The 18,043-nt window shown below is 40.2% G+C and overlaps 1 protein-coding gene across 1 annotated transcript in view; it reads left to right on the top strand.

Annotated features, from left to right (window-relative positions):
- The window catches only part of TOX (thymocyte selection associated high mobility group box), a 424,317-nt gene that overhangs the window by 186,604 nt on the left and 219,670 nt on the right, over positions 1–18,043 (top strand). Inside the window, exon 2 of the mRNA XM_075550689.1 lies at positions 6,289–6,354. Within this exon, the coding sequence (XP_075406804.1) occupies positions 6,289–6,354 (66 nt within the window). The remainder of the gene's footprint in view (positions 1–6,288; positions 6,355–18,043) is intronic.

The raw sequence follows: 18,043 nt of genomic DNA, 5'->3' as shown, positions 1-18,043 counted from the left end.
AACAAAATTAACTCTCTGTGACAAATATTTCCAATTTTAGCTTTTCTCTTTTTCAGATTCAAGTATCAAATATTTCTTCTGAAAAATAAGCAGGGATGTAAGGTTCCCTTGTTACACAGTACAAGGCAGTACTGTTTCTTGATTTCCATTAACTTTTTCCCACCTCAGCCACAATTTGTTGGTTTTCTTTGAAAGTTTTCCCTAAAAAGAACCCATTTTCTGTACCAGTGTGTGATTGATTTATGCTTCACATTCTCACTTCAATTTTTCTTGATTTTGTGGTTTTTGTTCATCATTCAATATGTTCCAACATTGCTGAATGTCAGTTTTTAAATAGAAGAAATAATAACCTGGTTTGGAAAAGCTCTCCAGGATTATGGGTTTGGTGAATATCCTCTAAAAACAATTTCCAAAACCTGGAGCAGAAGATTACCAATGGCTTTTTATGTGATTGCATCCCCTGGTGCTTGAAATAAAAACACAATAAGGAGTGGCAAAGCCCTTGATCAGTAAGGCTAATCCGGGGTTGAGGCCATTTCAATTTAGATAGCAATAAAAAAGTCGGTCAGTTTAGACCTTAACATTTTTAATTAAGTTTTAAGGAAATTAAGCCCTAGTAAATTTAAATATAGGCGCCCTGATGGCATGATGATTAAATGCCAAACTCCGAACTGAATGATCAGCAGTTCAAATCCACACTGAGGCTCTTCAGAAGAAAGCTCTGATACCTTTCTTTCCAAAAAAAAAAAAAAAAAGGAGTCATTGTAAGCAGTACAGGGAACTTCTACTCTGACGCATAGAATGTTGCCATGAGTTGGGGACAGCTCAATGGCATTGGTCAATACATGATTCCCATGTCCCCAAGCAGGATCCTCAGAGTGGTCTTCCTCCAATGGAGGAGAGTGTGCAGAGCAATCATGTACAAAGGCCTGTATGATCTGAGTCCCTACCTTCCCCATTATAAATATCTGTATATGATTAGCCATCTTCATAATATTTAAGCAGTATGAAAAACATATGAAATTGCTTGCTACAAATTAGTCAGTAAGCACAAGTAAACCTGTTCTTCCCTTGCTAATTGGGTAATTCATCCTTGGTTTCTGGGCAGATTTCGTCCCTAGCTAAAATACATTTGTCATTGTGTCAGACCAGGTTTCCTAGCGAAACAAACCCAGTGATACCCATCTATGTATAAGAAAGAGCTTTTTTTCAAGAAGTAATTATGTATCAAGAAGGCATCCAAGCCAAGTCCAACTCACGTGCCTAAGTCTGATACTCAGACTCACACAGCCACAGGCAGTGACACAGAATGCAGGAAGCTAAGGCTAGTGGATGCATAGTTGTGTGGATCCCAGGTTGGTAGAAACATGGCAGGACAAAGGCAGTCCTTGGGGTGAGTGGCAAGAGCCTAGAAAGCAGGGAGGCAAAGGGGCAGAGAGGGACGAGCCCAGTCTTCCTCCCCCATCCCCCCTAGCCCCACATCTAAGAAGGCCACACCCCAGTAGTAGGCATCATCTGGCTGTGACCTGAATGACAGGTTGGATTCCACACCTATACTTTCATACATCTGCAAATTGACATCAAATCAACTGCCACAGTGGTGAAGTGTCTAACTCCATTATACTGTGCCTTACCAGTGGGCACAGGAATTGTAAAATTGATGAGGCTTTGGTTCTGTAGGAAAGTGCTCTGGGGTTGAGAAATGGGCAGACGGCAGCCATAGCTTGAAGAGGAATCTGAGATGGTAGAATTGTTCCCTACAGATTAGCAAATTACTATAAGTAAGCGTGTGCTGACTGTGTTGATTAATCCAACACTACCAGAAACAGAGGGTTGATACACACCCAGCTGGAGCTCTGAGACCTTCCTACAGGGAACTGAGGAAGGTCAGGGAAAGAGCAGGAAGGCATCCTGGACAAAGGGCTGCTACGGGCATACGCAGGGGAGTAGAATGGTAGAGATGGCCAGAGGCTCTCTGAGCGAGCAATAGCATGAGATCAACATCTTTCCAGGCATTTTGACACTGTAGACCCTCCAGAAATAAGATTTTGGAGGAGTTTATCATATCGTTGTGCCAACAAAAGAAGACCCCTTTGAGTTTTGTAACTCAATTGTCCATCATTAAGGGGTAGTCTGCCAGACTGATGACTAAATTGACTGCTCCCTATGATACTTGTTTTTGGAATTTCACAGTAGACAATACTGTAACATCACTGAGGTATTGGCAAAACTATGCCTGGATAACTTTAGTGAAATAGTTTTCAGAATTGATGGCTAGGTCATCAGTTTGCTTCAGAATATAATTCATTGAGATTAAATCCAGAATATAAGATATTGAGATTAAAAACAGAATATAGTGCATTGAGATTAAATCATTGGGCTAGGAAGTGAAGTTGCCTGGATTTGAATCCCAGATCTGCCTATTATGAGCTCTATGTCTTTGGTTATATGAAAGTTTTAAAAAATGCTCCAAAATCATAGAGAGATTTATTAAACAAAAATATCAAAATATGGAGCTATTATTTCTCAATATAGCTTCCATATAAGTCGATATATTTCTGAAGGTGAGGTTTCTACCTCACCAACACTTTCCTGAAGAATTTCACACTCTGTAATTTAGACCACACCAAAACTGCAGTTTTGACATTCTTAAGGATTTGAGTTTATTTCTTTTTAAATGTTTTCTGTGAACACTTTTGGGGGACAAAATATAAAAAGAAATATGAAGAATGAAAGATCAAGGATGTAGGGTTGATGGGTTAAATTTTTCTCAAAGGACAATCTTTGCTATTATTGAAGAATGTGCAGGTCCATTGTTGTAATGGGGCAGGGGAAATTCCTCTGTGTAACTTCCCTGCCTGGTCTTTTTTGTCATGAATGCAGTTTTCACTTAAAAACAAACAAACAAACCCTTCTTCCTAATAAGCCCCTATAATTGGCCTGTGTCCTTTGAGAAGATCAGTCTTCCAAAGAGTCCTAAGAACTGTCACCATACCCTTCTGCACATTGAATTTAACAAGCCCAACAGATCTCCGTGTAAGCCAGTGCTTTGATTGAATTTTTAAACAGAATGTTCTTTTCCTAGAAAACTTTTTAAAACAGTTTTGACTTATAATTAATATATTATACATTTCAATAGTTCCGTCACATTTTAGAGAGTAGTGCCACCTTCTACCACCTCAATTTGTGGCATAGTCTGTTTCCTGTAGTCATTGTCATTAGCTCCCTTTTCCTCCCCACCTCCTGGCTGCACTTCTGAGAAGTAATTAATCCACTTGCTGTCTCTGGAGATTTACGTCCTTGATTTCATAGACAGAAACACACACACACAACAGTAACAGAGAAAGACCTCAATCCAAAAAAAAAGTAGAAAATATTAAAACGGAAATAATTGTAAAATGAGGCAAAAGGACGATCAAATGATAAGGCATTACATCTTATCCTAACGGCATTTGCGTTAATCCACTTTCCAGTGCACGCTGTCTGATAGTGAGGCTATTCCTATCTGTGGTCAGTGGTCAGAGGGGATGCACCAGAAGCTTAATCCATGCAGGGACCCTGAAAATAGATTGGGGACTTTGATTGTCATCCCTAGCCGCCTCTATAAAGCGGGTGTTTTTGTTCTAGGCAGCTGGTTGGCCAATGAAAGTTGAGTAGAAAACAAGTGTATTTAGGGGCGTGCTCCTTGTTTTCAGGGCCCTGGAAGCCTAGCCCATTTTGCCGAGCCAAGAATCAAACACCACATCTAGCCATAACCCCCATAGCAGAGGCCTATATACGGGTTGGGTTTTTTTTTTTTTTGGAAGGCGCCCTAATGAAGCCCAAACAAGTGCATTATGATGGCACTTAACTACAGCCTTCTGCCGATCACAGAACACACGTAAACGTGTTTTCTTTGCAGTAAACCGAGAATTGTATGTGCTGGCAGTCTAGTACGCACCTTAGTACCTTTAGGCTTCCCCTTGTAGAACTCAACCTCTCTTCAAATCCATTTCTTCCTTTGTGACTTTTAAATAATAGCACTTAATTCTTGGTGGCTATGAAGATTAGATAGGTTAACGCATACCAGTTAATACCTGTAAAAGGTCAGGTGGCTGGGGCATAAAATGTACTACCTTTTTATAAAACTATTATGATTATAACACTTACAATAGTTTTATTGTAACAGTGACATTTCAGCCGTGGCTCATTATTAATTATTTACTGCCACAGTACCTTTTGATGGCAGTGCCTTTACCAAAGACCAAAATGCTGACTATTCTGAATTAGTATGCACTTTGGACAGACTAAAATCCAAAGACCTAATTGGCACAAAAATGACACCAGGTTTAGAAAATGAAAGAACATGAAATAGAAAGTAACACATTTATAAAATATGCATCTGCAATTAAGTATTTGATCAATGGTGCTACTTCAGTTGAGTGTTAACAGTCAAGAGAAACAGACCAAACTTTAAATGGTTTCTTGGAATCTTAAATATAAAAACCTGTACAAACAACCCTGTGAGCTTACGTAGGGGGCAGAACTGCTGAAGGAAGAGGCTCAGTGTCAGGTCTGGGCATTGCTAGGAGTCACAGTCAGATTGACTCAAGGAGCTGGGTAGAAAAAAGAGTCAACTTAACCAGATGGAGAAGCAAACTCTGGTAAGTCACTTGAATCCCGGCAACCGATCGAGAATTGACGAAGCAATGCTGACCTCTAACTCTTCTTTTCTAGGTGTGCTTATTGTAACGTATGCTAGCAATGAAGATGCGCCTTCATGTCGAGTAGATTAGTTGCTCACCTAACCTGAAGTATTTTTAGAGGGTGACGTGTGCAGAAATCTTTGATTCTTTGAATTTATGCTAGTGAGTGGCTCAGGGTCTTTGGGGATAGCTGTACTTTGACAGCTGGTGTCATGTGACTCTGGAGGGGCCCCTGCACTGCTGAGTACAGTGTGGCTGTCTTGGCATGTACCTCATGTTGGTGTAGCTCTCTGTACTTATCACATCATAGGTGGCAGAAAACTATGTGTTTAATACACTTTTTGACAGTAGATAAAGTATGAAAATAAAGAATGTTTGCATCATTATCAATACCATTGCTTTGTTTTAAGGAGTAATTTTTCAACTTTTCACATTACTCTGCCTAAAATTAAGGAATCTAGGTGGTTCTGTTGGGTAGACTACTACTTGCAAGGTGAGCGGTTCAAACCCACCGCCTATTTTACAGGAGAAAGCGGAGGCTGCTTCCATTCAGATTTATTACCTGGAAAACCCTACCTAGAGTTGCTGTGAGTTGGAATTGACATGATAATAGTAGGTTGGGCTTACATATCTGAAATTAGTCTCTCCGTCAATGTATATTTTTCCCACGCTTTTTAAATGATTCAGTCTGTTGGATTGTTTCTTTGTGAAAACATTTATTTTACTAAAAAAAGGGATATTTTATCCATTTATCAGGTGTTTATCCATTTATCAGGAGTGAGGAGTCATAGTGAATGGAGTAGCTCCTGCATTAAAAGTAAAAAAGAAACACAAAACACACAAATAATGAAAAGTACTTTGTTGTTCTTTAAAGTACCCGCGTCACGTGCAATGTGCCCGTGCCTGTGAATCTATTCCTTCAATCTTGTTCTTACACCCACTGGCTTCACAATGTACACGTTGCTATACATTTATAAGACTTGTATTAACTCGTCTTTAGAAAATTTCAGAGACGAAACTGTAATCTACAGCTTGTATGTTTTTATCGTTTTTCACTCTTCTTGCCATTCTTAGCCGTGGCTCTGGGCTATCTGCTCTTTTTGAATATCACAAAGTTAATTTTTTAATCACGAAGTTGCAATGATGAAGCTAGTTTTTATCTATTATGGAAACTGTGCACTTTTCTATTTTTGAGAGCTAAATTCAGAAGGCACTGGGCTGTGCCTGAGAGTCTTTTCCATTATCTCTTCCTTCACACACCGCACCATTCATTTAATACTTCATTACAGACGAGCTGCTGTGTCTATCTGTATCTGTATATATATGCCATTTTGTTTTAAAACAGATTGTGGATGAAAGGAAACCATTTATTTCTTGCTGTAATTACCAGAGCACTAATTGCTTCCAATCACTGCCATCCACTGTCAGGAAGGATGACAACAGAAACATCGGAGAAAAGAGGTGGCTTTCTTGCTGTGATAGAGTTTTCAGATTCCCAAACACAGGTTTTTTTGCCTATTGTTTTTCCAGTTCATTGCTGAATAACAGCAACAAAATACCATCCACAGTCCAGATTGCTGAATGTTTATTATTTCATTCACAGTTTGACGGGGAGAACATGTATATGAGCATGACAGAGCCGAGCCAGGACTATGTGCCAGCCAGCCAGGTGGGTTAATTAATCTTCTCTGCCTTGTTTCAAATTGTAATTAAACAAATTCAAAGAGTTGCATTGCAAATGAGTAGCACTATCAGTAACTGCCTCAATCAGGAATAATCATAATTTATAAACAAAGCATTTAAGCCTTGTTTCCAGTTAATGAGAGAGCACTGATAAAGCATCCGCGTTAGCATTTGTGGAAAGCTACTACCTTGTTTCCTCTCCAGAAAGGCAAGCAGCTGTTTCACCAGCATGCTCGCTCCTAAACAGTTGTTTTACCTTTAGGAAATAAAGTCTTTACAGGTGCCGGGTATTTCGGCTTCTGCTTGTGGCTGAGTTAATCATTAGAAGCTATACCTGTCACCGTAGCTGTGATTTTCAACTGTTGGGGCTGGGTCTTACCAGAAGCACGTGGTCAGTGAGCTGTTGCTAAAACCACAGTGGCCCAGTGGCTGCGGATACGGCTTCCCAGCCCACGGGGGAGGAGATAGTTTCTAGGTCAAAATGCATATGATTGCAACCCTTCAAGGTCATATTTGTATGCTCTTCTCTGGGGCTCGTTGACAAGGTATTCCATCATAACTTGCCGACCCGGGTACAATGAAGATATGAATCGTTACATTTATAAAAGTAAGTGCTTGGTTGTTGTCTTTTTGGATACTTAAGACCAGGACCTTTCATCTAGAGAGTGCATGTAAAGTAAACTTAGAACTGCCCGACAGAGTCAGTGTCACATACAAATAAGAATATTATAAGCAAACGTAAATAGATGAATGTGCAGTGAGGACAGTTCGCAGGAGCGTTTCATAGACTTGAACATTTTTCTTCTGGGATAGGAAAAGCCACCATATCCCGTGGCTTAATCCCCACGATGGCAGTGTTTAATGTCTACACGTCTACCCAAATAGTTTTGATGACTGAGTGGGAAATGGGGCTTGGCGACGGATGCACACCTCTTCTACCTCCTGGTGGTGGTCGGTGTATGAAATAGAATATATATATATATATATATATATATATATATATATATATATATATATATATATGAATGACGAAACTGTGAGATTTTGAACTTTCTCTAAAAACAAATGTCGCATGTGAAACTCAGAAACTGAGGCAGGCCCTCATGGCCCAAGAGCTTCGTTTGCCTTTCCAATCCGCAGTGATCCATGCTGCCTTTGGGCCGGACGGGCACTCAGGCACTCACTCGGTGGTCCTTGCTAGGCTCCTGCCACCCAGCTCAGCGGGTTAGTCTTATAGTATAGACTTGCCTTTGGAAGTCCAAGCGGTGGGTATACAGTTACTTAACCAAATCATTTAGCTAAGTACTCTCCCCAGTCCATATGTAGTTCTAAATAGCATTGTTTGATTAAAAAATGAAAAATATTGTTATTAAGTTTCTTCTACCCATCAATCCCCAAACTGTACTGACAAGTTTAGAATTACTATTGGATTAAACCAGCCCGGTATCATCTCTGATGTGCCTTTAGGGTTTGGAAGTGTAAGGGCTAATTGAATTTGTTTGAGACAGCAGAAACACAAACTCAATAAGTGATTGCTGTTATAAAGCAGCTGCTCCCTTGCAGGTAATGAGCATGAGTGTCGTAAAGAGTTTGGGGTAAAGGATTAGAAAGGCAGAGCATATTTCTCATAACAGCTGACCTCCTTAGATTTTCTTTTTACTGGATCTTACATAATGTTCAACCTGACTAAAATCAGACAACAAACCTTTTTTTTTTTAGTTTAGTAAAAAAAGCTTAAATATCAGTGATAACTTATGGAGGAGTAGAGAGCACCAGATACATTTGTGGTTTTGTAAAATGTGGTAGGTTTATACTCCTGAAGCACACTCTTTTTTTAAATAACTTTACATATATAAAAGTGTTTTTAGAAATTGCTATTTTAAAAAGGTAGACTCAAGTAAGGAAATACATAGGCTGAGAGGGAAATAAATTTCACAAATTGTAAACATTGTATGGCTTGAGCTAAGCTTTACAGTTGACATTCTTTTTGTTTACTGTAAGGTAGTGTGTTCAAGAATTTGTTACCTGATAATCTTTTGGGGGAATTTTAATCATAATACCTCTTTAGGTGCTCATAAATAAGAATTTAGTCATCCTGCCATGGGGAAAAATAGTTTTGTTCTTTTTTCCTACAACGCATCAAACATCTGCATAGTTTAGCAATCCAAGACAATTTGCCTCACAGAACCACAATGATAATTCCTGTTCAATTTTCAAATCAGTACATGCTTTGGGACTTAGAGATGAAGTTGCTAAGTAGCAACATATGGTGCACTCCTGCTCCTGTGATGTTGCTGCAAGCAAATAGTATCATTCTAGACTTGAAATCATTTTTTATAGAAAGCCAATGCTGGAATTGCTCCAGAAACAGAAGCGCACTGTAGAAATTAATGATATTCTTTTCGGCAGTCCCAAAGGGCTCTTTGGCACTAGCTACCGTGTGCATGTTATACCTCTTAAGCTAGTGTAGAAAAACTCCTTCCAACAATTTTTGCATTTGATTTTGTAATTGATCGGCAACTCCTGAGTTCAATATACCACCCCGTAATAAACTGGTCTAGTATGTAATAAGAGTACATAAATTCTGTACCCTGCTGCTCTTCATGAGCTATGGAGTCATTTTTTCCTATAGTAGCTCTAAGTGTGCTAGACACTCAGTGCTTTAATTTAAAAACATTCAGTTTTTTTTCCCATCGCGATTGGAATTTGAATCACTTCACTACGAAATGTCTGCCTTCTGTGAGTGGGCCAAGGAACAGGAGAGATGAAAGCAGGACTGGCAGCAGACGATCACACATTCCCTCCTTTCTCATTTATATCTTGCACCTTTGTTTTCAATGACTGGGTAGCAGAGCCTAGGACAGCATGGTGGCCAGGGATGGGGTTTCTAATCTGAGCTCGGACTCTCCTCCATGCACATTCAGCCAGGCAAGTACACATCCTCTGGGGCTTGTACTTTTCTCCCCCACTTGAGATCCTTCCTCCAACCTCTAGAATTAGAGTACTCTGGGTTTAATTCTTAATATGCACTCATAATCAAGATATGAACGTTTGCTGGAGTGAAATGCAAGGAAAAACTTGAGAGAAACTTCAAGTTAGGCAAGGAGAGCTGGGTTCTCCCAAGCAGAACTTTCTACGTCATCAGAGCTTTTATATTTTGTTTTTCAGTTTTGTATATCTGTCGTTGCTATAGCTGTTTGCAAGAATATCTTCTTAGATGCTTCCTGACTCCTCTAGCTTTCCACCCATGCTGAACTGTGCGCCCGGGCCAGCAGCATTTTCTTCCTGCTCCCTTGGGAGGAGCGCTTTTCTGCTCAGTCATGCCTCTGTCTGGGTACCATATGGAAAAGGTTAAGGAGGACTGATGTTTCTAGATAAAAATAACAATAATCACTGGATTCGGCAATCTGGTTTGTCTATGTCGGTTAGATTTTGGAGAAGCTTAGGTTACTTGCCTGAACCACATTGCCAATAAATCAATTCTCCCCTGACAAGAATCTTCCTTTGCACCCAGCTTGGCTAACTACCAAATAGTGTTGATTTCACTGTTTTTGTTTTTTGCATAACTTATAAAGCTGTACCATCTTTTCCATCCACATAATTACTGCCCTTTCAGTAGGCCTCACAGTTTCACTTTAACTCACCCTACCTTACTCTCATTATTTTACCCTTATTGGGGCCTTTCAATTGCTCCTCACTGTTGCCTGACTGATCATTAAAGGAACTACGAAAAGAACGCGATGCCTTTGGACCTACTCCTTTGTCTGTACGTGGAAGTTACTGAACTCTCTGTCCCTCTGTGGCCATCTCCACTGATTGGCTTTTCTGCGTTTTGCATTAGATTGTGAGATATTAAGAATGGGATCTAGGTCTTGTTTTTCTCTGTATTTCCTGATCTCAGAATGCTATTGAAAATATTAGAGGTTCGCGGCATTGTTGAAAAATAAGCACATTGATGAAAATCCTCTGTGGGCATTTTTAAAAATCATACTTCTTATATTAGTCTTCGGTGTGTAACGGTTCTAGGCCCTGCACAGCAGAACATATAGCAAACTCAGCCCTGTCAATTCGGTTCCAGTAGATTCTCTTCTGTGTGTTTCCCTGCCATGAGACATTTACAGAATGTCCTCCTCCTTGGAGAAGCTTGCAAGCATGAGGCTCAAAGAATTAATGTGACAATAAACTTGATAAAACTAGGCAATTATTCTTACAGTAGTATCATATTACAGTCTGTCACCAGCACTGTAGCCCAGGGAACCAATAGGGTGCTCCCAGTTCCTTGTTGCATGACTCTCTCGGAAATCTACTGCTAGAAGTAGAATACGTTCCAATTTGCATACATATCAGTAGCTGCATATATTTCAATTACAGTTTCCTAATATGAAAAATTTCCAGGTCTGAGTATAAATGAAGCAAGAGAAAGGGGCAAGAGAAAACAGTATAAAAGAAAATATTTTAAGAGGATTTGGGGGGGGCAGGGGGATATCTCTTTATTATTGTCTGTAAGATTTCTATGATTGTGACATAAATTTGAACTAGAAATTAGACCAATTACCTTTAGGTTGATTCGTCTTGGCAGAAATGTCAGGAGTAAAATCAGCTTGACTTTTTGACCACTGACCCAGTCACGTCATAAAGCTGCCCTGCTTTGATTAAACTAGTTAGTCCAACAAAGTCTGGCATCGTAACAAGCCCAAACTAGTACTCAAACCAGTCAGCGGCGCAACATTCAAGCAATGATTCTGTGCAGTCCCGGAGGTATTCATTACAGGCAAAATTGCTCTTGTTTCCTTGCATACGAGCTGAGTTTTCAATGGGAAATGAAAGGATGCCTGGAAAAATTGGCCACCTAATTAAGTTAAACTACTCTAGCATTTGGCTTGACATCTTCATTACTCAAAATTAAAAAGATGCTTCACTTGATCCCACAAGTTACTATTGTTTATGTTGGTTTCCTCCTAAATTGGCTTCTTACATAGAAGGCGGTTTTTCAGAATTCTATCTTGAAATAGCTCCCATATTTACTACAGTTTGTAAGATTGTCTTATTAGGTGCTGAGTAGAGGTGCCATACAAACATATACAGAAGAGCTCTTAATCATCAAAGGCTCATAAATCTTCCGGCATATTTTCTTGACATTTATTTGCCTATTGGTTTGGTTTCACTTCAAATGAGTGCTGTTCCTCGGCGTTTATTATTATTAGCGTTGGTTGAGGAAGGCTCTGCTAGTTACAGACGATCACTTTTATGAAAAATATGAATCCCCCCCAAGTTGTAATAGACCGTACAAGTCAAGCTGAAATTCGTTTGACCAGCCTACGATTGCTGTATATCCGTTTCTCAAGTAGACCTATTTTAGGAGCATGTTTAAAACATAAGCACGTGTAGAACACACTAGCTACTGATTGCCAGTTCCAAGTCCTTGACGCTAATGAGGCTGCTGACAGGTTAAATGTTGTGTATCATAAACATTTGCAAGCTGTGAGATTTGTGAATATAAGTCTATTTTTAAATGGCAGAATGTGTAAGGGGTTGTTGTTCAGAAGGTACACGTTTTGTTACAATTGTCTAGTAGTAGATTTTTTTTCCAACATGAGGGAAATCCATTCCCGTGATAAAAGTCACTACAAACTCAGATTTGTGGTAAAAGCAGATTCTGAGAAGGCTGGGCCCTCTGTGGAGTATCATCCGCTCCCCGGGAAGCTGTCAGGTGGGAGATTTTAAGACCGGTGAGCCCTAGAGTACAGCACCCGACTGGGTTCCCAGTGACTGTCTCCAAGACTTTCATTTTCAGGAGTGAACAGCTATAAAGAAACTAAAATGATTTTTCTTGTTAACTTTCTCAGTGCCAGAAGGAATGCCACAGAAAACGTCCTGGTTAATCAGTTAAATCAGTCACTAAAGAAGGGCAGAGACCAGGCAGGGTGCGCTGTAGTTTCCCATATAACAAGCATAAGAAACTAACATGCAAGGCGATTGCCTCGTCTGAGAAAAACTACATAGCACACCTGTTATTGATGTAAAATCTGGTATTAAGTTAAGGATAGTAATGTCTGACATTAGCTGGAGATGTCAGCTATGTTTTCAGAACTCTTAGAGGGTGCTCCACACAAATGCTACATTTACAATATTTCACTATGTCAGGGAGAAGATATGCCCGTTTTTAATGTCAGAGTACTGACACTTGGAGTCTAGGGGTTTTCCACCCACCCCGTATTTTTTGAGACCTCTTTCTTCATGTCCTCCTTGCCACACCGGGACGCCCTTTAAAAAGTGTGAAGTTTCCCTTTGTGCTTTCGGTTCCTCAGGTTGGAGCACACCTAGCTGAGCTTCCAGCAACACGAAGGGATGTGGGCGTTCATCTCTCTCCCCATCCATTTGTCCCTCTCTCTGGGTGCTCTGAAGCAGAGTGCCCGTTCTCTTCACAGTATGGATGCAAATGTGTACACAATCGCCCTCAGGCCTTAAAATAATTTGGTGGCTGTCTTGGAAAATTGGTTTCCTTTATCCAGCACTGTAATTCCTTCCATCTCTTCTTTGCTACCTTCCCTGTCCTGCGTCATTGCTGTTTTGCTGTGTTTCTCCTATTTTCTTCGGATCCAGATGTTTTTTGCACCCTGACATTCCACCTTTTTTTTCACTCTTCCATGGGCAATAAAATACAGGCGTTCTTTCTGTAGAAGGATTCTCACCCTTCCACCCTCGTCCCCAGGAATCAACTTCTGGGCGTGGAATGTTTTAGGGACGTTACCTTGTCTTCATTAAATTGATTGAGCTGCCACATGTACTCAACATTTTATATCTCCCATACCCCTATCTTCAATTCTTCTTCAACCTAAGTTCTAAGAAGGACTTGGAAAGTGAGATGGTCCATAATAGTTATGGATCCACTTTTGACTTCTTCTGGTAAGCAATGTAAGAGTGGGTATAGCACGTCAGACTGTAGTGAATAGACAGGAGCCTCTCCTTTCCTATCCTTAGCCTCGATGATTGAGAAACCAATCAAAGGATGCAGGACCTCTGTTTACCTCCACATACTTATGAAAGAAAGGGAGTTTATAAGCTCAGCATTTATTGAATTCTACACAATAGACAAAAATGATAAGAATGGACATAAGTACACTTAATGCATGTTTTTAAAATTATGTATTAAGTAGAAACATAAAAGTAAGCTGTTGCAGGCTGACTGCATATGACACAACAAATGAACTTGACCACGAGCAAAATCAATTTTGCCTAAATGTCAAGAATATTATTAAATGTGAAGTCACACAGGTTTGAAGATATTATGTTAAAGCCCAATTCACTGAATTCAGTTGTTAAATGCAAGACATCTCTGTACTGATGCTGTGGATTTCACCTAGTCCAGACAAGATCTACAATACAAGCCTGGCATTGACCCTTTCTGGACCTGCTTTTCTTCATCTGCAGACTGATGTGAATTAAGTGCTCAGCTCAGTGCCCTGTAGGCCTGGAATCCTCAAAGTCGATTAACCTCAACCTCAAGGTTCAACATCTGGTCCCAGGAGGAGACAATGTCAGAAATTCTCCAGGGCAGCGTGAGTCTAATAGGCAGTATGCACACAGACTTTTAAGAATGATGCTCTTTACCCTTGTGGTGTAGTGGTTACAAATCGGACTGTTAACTGCAAGGTCAGCTGTTTGGAACCGCTAGCCAGCTCCTCAGGAGGAAGACGAGACTTTCTATTCCCGTATCGAGTTGCAGTCTTGGAAACTCAGCAGAGCATTTCTGTCCTGTCCTACACGTTCCCTAGGAGTTGCCATTGAGTCAATGGCAGTGAGTTTTTACCTCATAGGCGTCTCTAGGTGGTACAAATGGTTAAGCGCGCAAAGTTAACCAAAAGGTTGGCAATTGCAGCCCACTCAGACATGCCTTGAAGGTTCTACTCTACACAGTGTAGTCACCACGAGTAGAGATTGACTTGCCTGCAACCGTCCTTTTGTTCCCTTGGACTTACGCACCACATCGAGGACAGAGCACCATCGGGCCGGGTACCTCAAAGGTCGATTTCACGTAGGAAACAAGTCTTTTCCCATAAGTCAAATTGGGGCTTGAAAACATGTCCTTGATGCAACCTTTATGTGCTGCCGCTAGAACATCTGTATCGATTCCCTCACTTGATGGTTGTAGACTCCTCCCCAATCACTTATTGCTCCTCTGTAGATAACAGGGCCAGACTTTCAAGCGCTGTTTTCAGGGTAGATCTTGGAATAACAATTTCCTGATCAATCCTTCTTTTAATTACAATTTGATATTACCTAGTGTGACCCTGGGCATATATGGCTCTTTATTGGGTGTTTAAGTTTTCATTTCTCTCTTCAAATTAGTCTCCCTTATAATAATAGCTTGTTGTATAATTTTTGTATCTCATATAACACTTAGTAGGGTGCCTTACACATGACAGACACTCAGCACATACTCCTACAATGAATGAGACCTTCATTGCCTCTCAACCTAGGTTACAGCAAGTAGTGAACACAAATAAAATGAGTAGTTTTCTCTCCACGGCATTTGCTATCTCTTTTGATATCTATTGCTTTAAAAAAGTACATTGTGCCTTTTTGTTGTTGTTGTTCATTCCCTGGACTGATATTTAGCTATAAAACTTGTTAGTAGAACGAGGCGATCCGTTTCCTAAAGAAAAGCCATTTCTTTTTTTTTTTTAATCTTTTTATTGGGGCTCATAAGGCTCTTATCACAATCTGTACATACATCAATTGAGCAAAGCACCCTTATACATTCATTGCACTCGTCACTCTCATAATTCACCTTCCACTTGGGTTCCTGGAATCAGCTCGGTTTCCCTTTTTTTCCCCCCATCCCCCTCCCTCCCCGATCCCACCCCTGGTCCCTTGATAGTAAACGAAGATGATTTACTGATATTGTCTACTGTGAAGAAAGTATGAAAATGTTTGCCAGATCCCTGCATGAGCACATCAGTGGCGCTGCTGGACAATTCTTGCTGAGTGGTGGGATGATTTCTGTAACAGACTGAAGAGCTCCACTGTCATAGAGTTTCCAGCTATCAAGTCTTGTTCATGCAGGGACCAAGGGATCAGAAAAAACACCTGCCCGTGAGGTCTCTCCAAAAGACACTGGAAATAAGACTGCTGCCATTAAACTCTTTGGGGAGAAATCACCATTACATACTTGTACATATAATATCATAGCCTCTGGAAATGTACGAAGGGAGTTTATGGTTTTTCTAATGAACTCTTGGGTTTATTTTGCTTTCGATTCAACAGGAATGTTCAGTAATAGAAGGTCTAAACATTCACATTGCCCTATTTTTAACATTCAGGAATTACATTACAGATTAGAGATAAGTCATTCTCTATATGTGTGATGGCAGCACTATTTATTTCTCTTTCAAATAAAAAAGTATATGGGAAACATATTTCACAATGATATAGCTATAGCCATAATTTTAGTGTTTGCATGATTGCATGATCTATCACATAATTTAAACATATATACCAGATTGTCTCTTTTGAATTCTTCTGAATTATGGGAGTACTTGTCACTAAAGATTGAGTGCTCTACGTAATGACTGCAGTATGTGGACAGAGATCTACAAATCTATTGTCCCCCTGGTGGAAGAGCTAGACTTTCAAAAGAGGAGAAGGGTCCAAATCTAAAAGGATTGTCCTTAGTGGTTTCCACAGCGCATATGAACACCCTGCTCACGACAGGACGGAAGCAGAATGCTTGGCAGTCAAAGGACATGGCAACCTGAATGATGTCCTACTTCTAGATGTAATAAAGCAGAATTAAAATATTTTTAAATGAAAGACGATAGCCAGAGAAAATATACATGATAGGAAGAGAAAATAATGTAAACAGAAGACTCAGGTCATGATTGATAACGAGTGAGGGTATAATGAAATGGGCAAGGAAGAGAAGAGCTTCCAGGAACCCGGTGAGAATGTCCTTGGCGTTCCGACATGATGGTTGGTAGGAGAAGGAGAGTGGACACGGGTAGACGCAAGACATTGACTTTGGCTAAGTGGCTAGTGCAGGCATTCAAATGTGATCAAATCAAACCAAGTAGGAAAGACTTGATCTCTTTCCCAGAGTCCTCCTTGGAATGGTGGGGTCACAAGATAGTATATAGGGAAGGGCAGGGATTTTTGTTGCACACTTGCGCCCAAACCAAACCAAACTCACTGCTACAGAGTCAACTTCCAGTCATAATGACACTATAGGACAGAGTAGAATTGTCCCATTTGAGTTTCTGGGTCTTTCAGTCTTTCTAGTCATGGACAGCCTTATATTTCCACCTACAGAGTGCCTTGTTGGATTGAACCACTGATCCAGTGATTAGCAGCTCAGTGCACAGCCCACCATGTCACGGGGTTAATCGAGGTCAGATGCTCTTGTCTTATAGATCAGTGTTAGGAGATCAACTTTCAGAAACCAGCAAGCTTGGTCGCAGCCCCACCAGAGGCATTCCCTGATGGCGTAGGGTTGCTACTGGGTACAGTAGTCATTACCATCTGGGTTCTTCAACAAACGTGGCTCATCCACTCCTCCTCACTATATCTTTTTGTCCTTTCACTTAAAAAATGTAATTTCATACCTTTAAAGGAACTGTTGAAACCCTTAATGGGAAACAACTAAATGCTTACATTATATGTGAATGGAGTTATGCACTGCTTCTACTATAAGTTCTAGTCAAAGGCGAATGTGCTAAAATTCCTTTGTAATAATATTATAAGGAGAAAATCCAAGTACTCTGCCACATGGTCTATAGTTGCTTGTTTTCAGGATATGCAAATATAAATCTATTTAACAATTATCCTATGTGTGATAAGCTAGTTTTTTTAAGAGAAACAAAACCAATGACATTCATATATGTATAAGAAAGAAATTTGTATCAAGAAAGAGTTTTATATAAAAAATCAACCCAGCTCAGTCCAATGAAAATCCATGGGTCAGATGCTAGATGGACTCTCAGACTCCCACAGCTGGCAGTAGATAACCAGGAAAGTGAAACAGGAAGCTGGGAGATCACGGGCAAGACCAACAGGAATGTGGCAGGGTAGCACAGCTCCCATCCCTGAATCAGGGACTCCTGATTCAGACTCCACCCCTTAACGCCACACGATGCCATCAAGTTGACATAACATCTAAGTTTTGCACTGACTTTGCTGAAATTTCCATTTATCAAGAACTTTCTGTTATTATTAAATAATTCTAGTATCATTCAACTCTAACATATATTTCAAATCCCTCTTGGGACCCCATGAGGTAGATAGAATAACCCTCATTTCACAGATATTAAACCTGAGGTTCACCATGAATAAAATCTTACTTCATCACTCAAAATGTGTGTTTCCCAGAATTAACCAAGTCTCCTTTTAGCTCACCCACTCTAACCACGCTCCCTGGACACAGCGTAGTGCACAGTGTGTCTCATAGCAGAATGCGGGGGATTAGACCAGCTATCCCGCATCAAGCTGGGTTCGAACTGAGGCGTGTGGATGAAAGGAAAAGAAAGAGCTATGTACAAAGCATGGGATCCGGAGGACTCCAATCTCATGACTGAAGTCTTGAGTGTATTTGAAGCTTGGTATATATACTCTTCTTACACAAGGGAATTGGTTACAAAACAAACATCAAAGAACCTAAACATTCCTAAACTCTTATCTAT

Source organism: Tenrec ecaudatus, chromosome 5 (genome assembly GCF_050624435.1).
Source record: "Tenrec ecaudatus isolate mTenEca1 chromosome 5, mTenEca1.hap1, whole genome shotgun sequence".
NCBI lineage: Eukaryota > Metazoa > Chordata > Mammalia > Afrosoricida > Tenrecidae > Tenrec > Tenrec ecaudatus.
Note: the sequence above shows the minus strand (reverse complement) of the source record. Positions and strands in the feature narration are given on the sequence as shown.